Source organism: Lolium rigidum, chromosome 5 (genome assembly GCF_022539505.1).
Source record: "Lolium rigidum isolate FL_2022 chromosome 5, APGP_CSIRO_Lrig_0.1, whole genome shotgun sequence".
Lineage (NCBI taxonomy): Eukaryota > Viridiplantae > Streptophyta > Magnoliopsida > Poales > Poaceae > Lolium > Lolium rigidum.
Window position 1 is genome coordinate 8,906,291 of NC_061512.1, and position 8,685 is coordinate 8,914,975.

Consider the following 8,685-nt stretch of genomic DNA (forward strand, 5'->3'; position numbering starts at 1 on the left):
GATTGCCCCAATCAATAACTTATGTCGTCCCAAAGATTCTACAAAAGCCTAGTTGCCAGCGAGAGTCCACCCTAGCGTCATTGATCTTAACATCCAGATTCGGGTCTACGCAAATCTCAAACAAGGATGGGTATTTCTCACATACCTGTACCCAACCATGTTTCTGTCCATAACTGGGTCATCCTCCTATTGTTGACTCTGAAGGACGTCCCAAGTTTGAAAATATGTTTGATTTTTTTCCAAACTATTCCATGCTTGCGAGCCTTTCTTGGGTGTGGCAAAAAAAAAGGTATCTATCCGTGATATATTTCTCCCGAATGAGGTCTGCCCAAAGTCTCTGCTCATTCTGGCTTAGTTTCCGCAACCACTTAGAAAGCAAATCTGCATTCATACGTTTTTTGTTCATAATCCCAAGGCTAACCTTGTCGTACTTGCGTTGGTTCCAACTCACTCTCAGAACAGCATGCATCTTGATTTATCCATCGAGGAATGTGTACCATCATACAATAGGTAGAGGCACATTGTGAATGCCAGAAGACTTGAAAGGTAGGCATTAGTCAGTTAAAGCCTCGTCGCAGACGAGAGAAACTTTCTTGCCAAGGGTCAACGCTATGCCCAATCCCGCTCATCAAATACTCCCAGTCCTTGAGCGAGAGGCGTTGATCACTACCCGGTTACCCAAGAGAAATGATGGGGAAAGAACCAAGTTTGCAATTGAGCAGACTGGCAATTCTCCGCTGCTCCCATTGGTCGAACCCCACAAGGCCTACATCGCTTTTCGAGAAGTTAATATTAAGGCAAGCCATATTCTCGAAGCAAAGGAGCAGGAACTTTAAGTTCGTGATGCTAATGTCATCTGGTGCAATCATAATCATAGTGTTATCTGCATACTGAAGATGCGACACTACCCCTGGGATGAGGTGATCCACCAGGCCTTTTATTTGGACAACTTCCCTAGCTAATTCAAGAATCATGGAAAGCGCATCAGCCATCATGTCAAAAACAAGGGTGAGACTGGATCTCCTTGCCAAAGTCCCCTTGCGTTCCTAAAGTATGGCCCCACTTTGTTGTTGATGTTAATCACAGTCTCCCCCCCCCTCTCTCTCGACTACTTGCACCAGGCGATGAAGCACCCTTTAATTTTAATTCCGTATGAAGGAACTCCCAGTTTACTCTATTGTACGCCTTCTCGAAACCGTGGAACCATCACACGCTATCAAACTAGGCCAACTAACCGAATTCGGTTCCGTCGACTAATAGAGTACAACATGCCTTGCCAAAACAACTTCCGCAAGAGAGGGACATTGATCGAGAACTACAATTAGAACTGGTCGGGTTGCATCGATCATGATTGTTGCATTAGGACACAATGACTTGGGCGATAAAATATGGCGGAGTAGTGAGAACTCTTGTCGCCACAAAACTGATTGTGAAGATCATGATGCAGATTTGTTTTTAAATCTCAACATTGTACATTCTCCTCCTGAATTGTTCGCTCTACTCTCCTTTTGCCCAATATATTTTCTCTCTCATAATTGAACATGCTTCATATATAATACTCAAGCCTGACAGCCTGTTAACAAATGGACCTTCTGTGGCCCATGTATGTATGCTGTTGGGATAGTTCCACATTACAAGTTTAGGATGATTTCATAATTAGTTTAGGAGTTCTGATCAATAACTGGTTTAGGAGAATTCCTCCTAAAAAACTGCTTTAGGAGGAGAGCAACACCAGATAAAACTCGTACTTAGGTGATTAATACTTTGTCGAGCCTTTTATAGATGAAGGGAGGACGAAGACGCAACGGGATTTGCTATGTGTGTGTTGTCAATTCAGTACAGGGATAGGCCTGGTGTGCTATAAAAAACCTTCTTCCAAGATTTACTGTACATGTATTATTAAAAATTTGCTAGGAATACGAAGGGGTCACAAGTTATATGGGGCATAACTTCACTTTGCTAAAACTCACATATTGCTACTTACAGTTACACATGTCTTGTAAAGGGAGCGGTGTTTTGGAACATGGGTCCATATGCTCTCTATATTTCAAAATGCATCTTACATATATTTTAAATTTAAAAAATTAAAACTAAAAGTCCGCGCGTACATCTTCACGTGCTACGTGCTCACAAAGTTGTTTCATAAAAAATTGACTTATCATGTGACGTGTGTAAAAAGACAAAATTCAGTGCTAAAAATAATGTTTTTCACAAGATAAACTTTCTCTTTTTTATATAGACCACAAATATTGGTTTTTCGTGCAACTTGATGAATGCACGTATATTATGAAGATGTACATGTAGAATTTTTTGTCCAAATTTTTTAACATTTCGAAATATAATTTTTTAGTAGAGGGAGCATACGTACCTGGGAGCCGAATTGAATTTCCGGCCCTTGTAAACCCAATAGTTTCACATATACAGGATCATTCAATGTGATGTTGTGAATTTGTGAATTTATCTTCATATTAACAGCACATTGGATAGGTTGCAAAGAAAAGTTATGAAAGCAGCAAAAAAAAGTGCTACCAAATTGTTAGGTTGTGCGTACGGGAGATGGCAGGGGGGTCAATGCTAGGGATGCGTCTAGGTCATCATTAGATGGATGTAATGAAGGAGGGGAATGCAATGGTGTAAAATATACACATTGTGATCGTCCGATGAGACTGGACACTGAATCTGGAAAGATAAGAAAGAAATTTGTGTAGGCTACGAAGAATTATATGTTGGATAATTAGGCACAATTTTCATGATTAATTCCAGAATATAAAACACGATGACAGCAACTACTAACATGTAAAATTCGAACATATTAGATGTATTAATCAACATGAGTAGCAGCAGCGCAAACGGTAAAGCATCCATCGCTAAACAGATCGAGATATATCGCATGTACCGATCTGGTGGAGGTGGCGGTGGAGGTGTAGCAGATGATGTCGCAGCAGTAACATTGTTGATGACAACGTTGTTGACGACAGGGACGACGGGTCGAAGTAGACGGCGTTGAAGACGACGGTAGGCAGCACCGCCCGACTTGGACGGAAGGCGACCCGTGATGAAGAGCTTGAGCAGTCGCGCAGAGCGCTTCCCAAAAACCTAATTCGCCCTCTCCCGCACAGGATCGCAAGGACGAGCGGTTCCGGAGACCTGCTCTTCCGTTCGCCGATGCACGTCGGCGCGTGGGATGGAGTAGGCTACGATGGCGGCGCAAGCAGAGAGAGGTGGCAAAACCCTAACTCGTGTATTCTATATGTTTCTGTGGTAGTCGGGCAAGAGATTATATAGGCTCAGGAAACCCTAGGCAACGTGGGCCACGCCCACATCGCACGCACGTTTTCGAGTCGGTTACAGATAGCCCACGATCAGGGAGCGACCTGAACCGACTGACTCTATTCGTTTTTCTGAGATGCAAAAGGTAAGGAAAGTCTCGGCTCGAGGCTCAATCCACTCACCACGAGCGCGGCGCGTGACGTGATGTGTCGTGTCGAGTCGAGTCGAGACGACCGAGCGAGAAGGAGGAGGAGCGAACGTGAACCACTCCTATTGTTACTCACTTACTAGTGGTGGAACAACCCACCTTATAAAGTGGTCTAACTTCCTCCCAACTTTTCATGTGAGACTAAACTTCCCACCTCTTGCCACTCCATAGTGAGCTGCCACTAACTTGGGCTCAAACTCACAAGGCTGCCACTATATTGACTTTAAGATTTATAGGAAAATCTGAAATCTAGTATGGGCCACTGTGTATGGGCCCAATATTTCAACATTATATTCCATTGTCCCATGTACGCATCCCATTTTCTGAGATCACAAGCCCAACTCTATGGGCTCGTTTGTTTCATATGACAGGAAAAACATAACAATAGAAAAAAGTATATGATTGAGATGTTATGTTCACTTGAATGAGACATGAAATGTTTTTGATTATAGCAAAGGAATTTTTTTCATAATGTATGATCTAAAAAAATTATCGGATTTACACTACAAGATTTCTATAGGATTACCTCTTATATGATTTGTTCCTATGAATCAAACAATCACCTATGTAGAAAATTTTCTCATAGGATCTAAATTCTGCACAATTCCTATACAAATCCTATAAATCAAAGAACCCTTGTCTTGGCCCAATTTGCCATGTGTAAGCCACGAGAAATTCATGGGAGAAGAGGCTAGAGCAAACCCAGAAAATGGGTCAAACCACAAACTCACCTTTGTTAGGGCATATACAATGGAAGGGGTGGCACATTTTATTTTAGTAGTCCCCGTCATTTAGAGAAGACGATTAATATAAGAGATACAATGCATTATCTTCTATTGTTATCCATTGCAATAAATGAGAAGTAATTATCTTTAATAGGAAATTGTGTGGCTAAGGAAAGACAAGTGGTACAATGGGAAAATAGTCTTTTCTTATTTCACAAGAGACGTCTCTTAGCTAAGGAAAAACAACTTTCTCTTTTTTCATTCTCTCTACTTCAACTAAGCAAAAATCCGACGTAGCAGACGTAAGAGAAGGCTGATGTCACCCCATTGTACATGCCGTTAAGTCTTTGTTGCATGTACACTTGCATGATTTTCTGCTATTTTCAAGAGAAATTTACTTATACTTTGGGGCTACGTACCATGCTATACCTAAGTTGCTTAGGGTACAAGTCCGTCCCTCACCACTAGTGTTCACCAAGACCATCTAAGATGTGTTTGGTAGATCGGTTCACCACAGATAGTCTTTCTCAGCTGAGACATTCCCACCCTATATAAGTTGGGCTCAGAATTTGCCATGTGTTTGATGGGTTGGCTGGGTTCAACCATGCTGGGCCAAGAAAGTGTTTGGTGCTCACGAATCTGTTCAACCATGCTGAGGTCATATTTTTACACAAAAGCCCCTGAAAAGAAAAGAAAAAAGCAATCGAATCCCTGTACGTAACAAATAAAAGCAATCGGGTCCCCCGTCGGCCGTGGCGGCGCTGGACTTTGGCCGTGGCAGAGCTGGCCCTCGCCGTGGCCGGAGCTCGCCCGTCTCGAGCCGGAGCTCGTCAGTGGAGTGGCCCGAGCTCGTCGTCTCGTGGCCGGAGCTCACCAGCGGAGTGGCCGAAGCTCGTCCGTCTCGTGGCGAAGCTCGTCAGTGGAGTGGCGGCGCAGGCTAGAGTTGGGGAGGCGGCACGCAGGCCGGCGTCGTGGAGGCGGTGCAGGCCAGCGAGGAAGCGCGCAGGCGCTTAGGGGTCGGGGAGACGGCGCACAAGCTTCACGCAGGCCAGCATCGGGGAGGCGCGTAGGTGGAGCTCGTTCGTCTCGTGGTCGATGGAGAGCCTTCAGCGGGGGAATGAGGGGGTCGGGCCTGTGACCCCTGTCCAGGAGCGGGGTGCGTGCGGGATTTTTCGGGCGAGGTCAGCCCTGCCCACCTGCGAAGCTCGGTTTTAGCTTCTCTACCGGGCAGGGCTGAGAGCTCATTTTCGTGCGAGGTGGGCACTGCCCAGTTCGGCCGACCCGGCCTAACAAACACTGGATGGCTTAAAATTCTCGGTTGGGAGGAGATTTTCTGGGTAGACCCGACCTACCAAACACACCCCTAGGGTTGTCGGTCGCCCCAATCTGAAGTAGCCTTTCTCAAGCAGCCTTCTCGCCCCCAGAAAGATGGAGGAGCTCCGAATCCTTTCAAGCAGCCTTCTCGCCCCCTATGATAATTATCTGTGCCCTTCGTGACGACATCTCGGCGGAGGAGACCGTAAGGTATAATGGTCGTGATCTCTATCTCTATCCATGCATGGAGCTAATAGTATTTTTCCTTGTACCAGTTGCTCTGATCATGGTTTACTCTTTCGACAGTCCAACTATAAACCAACAGGGAGCCAAACTGGAGGAGGTGGAAAACACTACTGCCCAGCTCCACGAGAACTCGACCCAAACTTCCATTCACAATCAACAGCTGATTGGCAAAAGGTCTTTACTCCAGTTTACACAAAATTTCACATATGCCGCGTGGAAGCAACATAAATCTTCCTTCGCTGGCTGGGCTTGGAACTTACATACAGATTGAGGACTGCTCCCAGCGTTACAGCTCAGCGATCTCGCCACCAGTTACTGCAGCGTTGCAAGCTGAAGCTGACGGCAACATTGGTACAGAAGATTCAGGTCCAGCAGGAGTTCATTGGGATATCAGAGAACAGCTAACATCCATCTTCAGCAATAGCACATAAGAAGACTTTCCATCTCTCCAGGAGTACATAGAAACTTCAAAGCACACTTCCAAGCAAAACTAGCTGACTACAGGGTAAACTTATGTGTCGAAGAAACGTGTCTATTCTACAGACAAATGAAGTCAGATAGCTATTGCTAAGGACAGTTTTGGAGCCACTGATTTGAAGGAGTACCATCAGATGGCTGACACATTAGTAAAAACTGCGATTTACATGTTGTTTGACCTTTCAGTTTCAGATAGACTAGACAGAGCAACAAAAAGAATAAAATGGCCATCTTGGGCACTCTAGCTGCCTACAGAAAAAACATGTGTGAAGTGGATGATAAGCATCATTGAGACACCAGTCGTGAACAGCAAAAACAAATTAACAGGTAAATGACACTAACTTGAGCAACACAAAGACAAAATATCCAAGCATAATCTTCTTTATGTGGAATGAAAAATCCAGACCACAATGACGAAAACTGATAACAAACATCACCAGGTTACCAAAGTACCGACCAAAAACGACATCCATACTGGAATACATGTCCATGAGGTGCAATAATCTAGAGGCGAGCATGGTAGCAAACATAGGTAAACAGCAACGACAGATCTAAGTGGCCTTGTCGGCCTTGGCAGCAGAGGCAGCAGCCTGGCCTCTGAGACGACCAGTCCTCCTGGCAGCAATGAGACCAACCTTCTGCCCGGGTGGGGCGTCACGGCGGACGGTGGAGGCGTGACCAATGTGCTGGTGGTTACCTCCTCCGTGGGGATGCTCCACAGGGTTCATGGCCACACCACGCACCTTGGGCCAGCTGTTCCTCTTCACACGGTACTTGTGGTAGGCGTTTCCAGCCTTCAGCATAGGCTTCTCAGTCCTGCCTCCACCAGCAACCTGTCCAATCATGGCCCTGCAGCCACTTGGGACAATCTTCTTGGCACCTGATGGGAGCTTGATCCTGCATAAACAGAACATAAGTAACTACAGTTACAATATGTTTGCATGTACAGGTAAAGAACAATACTTCACAAACACAAGGACATTCAATCAGCGTAGGCAACAAAAGCAATCTGGTATGCTTGTTTATTCAACATCATTGAGTTCAATAACATGTAAATCTAAAACAGAGAACCTGATAACAAAGCAGTGTCTAGCTCACATGTATAAAAATACTCGATCTTCATTCTAGAACTGAGCTATGTCAGTCAGGAAATATAACGAGGACAATCCAAAATATTAGCACATGATTTCTGGTTCAAGATATACAAACATTACATGCGCTAGTCATGTGCTATCATAAAACTCCAAACATTTCGTAGCTTTAGAACATTGAAATTTAACATCCAAAAGGCATGTAAATGATCAACTACAGAAATCATCATGTAACACATAATTCTCTTAAAGATGAATTACAAATAGGCTAATGTGCACATACATAGCGCCATAATCATGTATCAATTGCATAGCATCGAAATAACGGATCTGGATAACTAAGAATACAAGGAGATAATCATTTTCTACCGGAAATCACATCACAACAAACCAACTAATAGGTACAGGAACTAAAATGACAGATCCGGTTATATCCATAGCAATACAACTTGGGAGAGGGAGAGAGGAGGCGGTAACAATACCTTGAGGTTCCGTTGTCCGGGTTGTGGCTGATGACGATGGCGTAGTCCCCGGAAGCCCTGGCGAAGACGCCACGGTCGCCGACGTGGTGCTCGACGTTGCAGATGACGCCTCCCTCGGGGATGGAGCGGACGGGGAGGACGTTGCCGACGGAGAGCGTGGCGCGGCGTCCGCAGTAGACGAACTGGCCGGTGTACATGCCCTCGGCGGCGACGAAGAGCTCCTTCTGGTGCTTGTAGCGGAAGGGGTGGCGGAAGGTGACCTTGGCGAGCGGCGCGCCGCGGCCCGGGTCGTGGATGACGTCGGTGACGACGCCCTTGAGGTAGCCGTTGCGCTCGCCGAAGTCGAGCGAGCGGAACCGGGCCGGGCCCTTGCGGTGGTGGGTGTGGGACTTGAAGACGGAGCCGGCACCCTTACGCTGAGCGCGGATCACGCGACCCATCTCGGCGGCGGCGGCGGGGCTGCTGCGGCGGCGGCGGGGACGGGGGAATGGGGAGCTGGGTGCGGCTAGGGTTTGTGGAGGGAGAAGGGTGGGTCTTATATAGCGTTGTGGCGGGTTTGGGGATTGATCACCCTAGTGCGGACGGTCAGGATTGGGTCGTGGGTGGGTTTGCACCGTCGGATTTGAGGTGCCGCGGCGACAGTGGAGCTGCCTGATGGGGCCCGAAGTGGGAGTGGCTGAGTGTGGACTGGGCTGTTATGGGCTGGTTGTCACTGCAGGTAGGCAACAAAGTGAGCTTGTATGGGCTGGAATGGACCGAACTCTTTAGATACTGATAGAAGTCACTCACGGTTCTTCGATGGAAAAAAGTAAAATTATGTGCACCGGATCTTGTGGTGCAACTGGTGCACCGGAATTTGATATTCATCTTAC

General features: G+C 46.3%; 1 protein-coding gene across 1 annotated transcript; it reads right to left on the minus strand.

Annotated features, from left to right (window-relative positions):
* Positions 1-6,603: 6,603 nt before the first annotated feature.
* Positions 6,604-8,289, minus strand: LOC124654876 (60S ribosomal protein L8). Its single transcript, XM_047193854.1, has 2 exons — positions 7,814-8,289; positions 6,604-7,137 (listed from the first exon to the last, which is right to left on the minus strand). Exons 1-2 carry the CDS (start codon positions 8,251-8,253, stop codon positions 6,792-6,794), a joined length of 786 nt encoding a protein of 261 aa, XP_047049810.1. The 5' UTR covers positions 8,254-8,289; the 3' UTR covers positions 6,604-6,791.
* Between the last annotated feature and the right edge of the window lie 396 nt (positions 8,290-8,685).

Coding starts and splice junctions, on each gene's coding strand:
- LOC124654876 (XM_047193854.1), bottom strand. CDS start 8,253: ATGGGTCGCGTGATCCGCGCTCAGCGTAAGGGTGCCGGCTCCGTCTTC. Junction 7,138..7,813: donor CCGGACAACGGAACCTCAAG/GTATTGTTACCG, acceptor CTGTTTATGCAG/GATCAAGCTCCCATCAGGTG.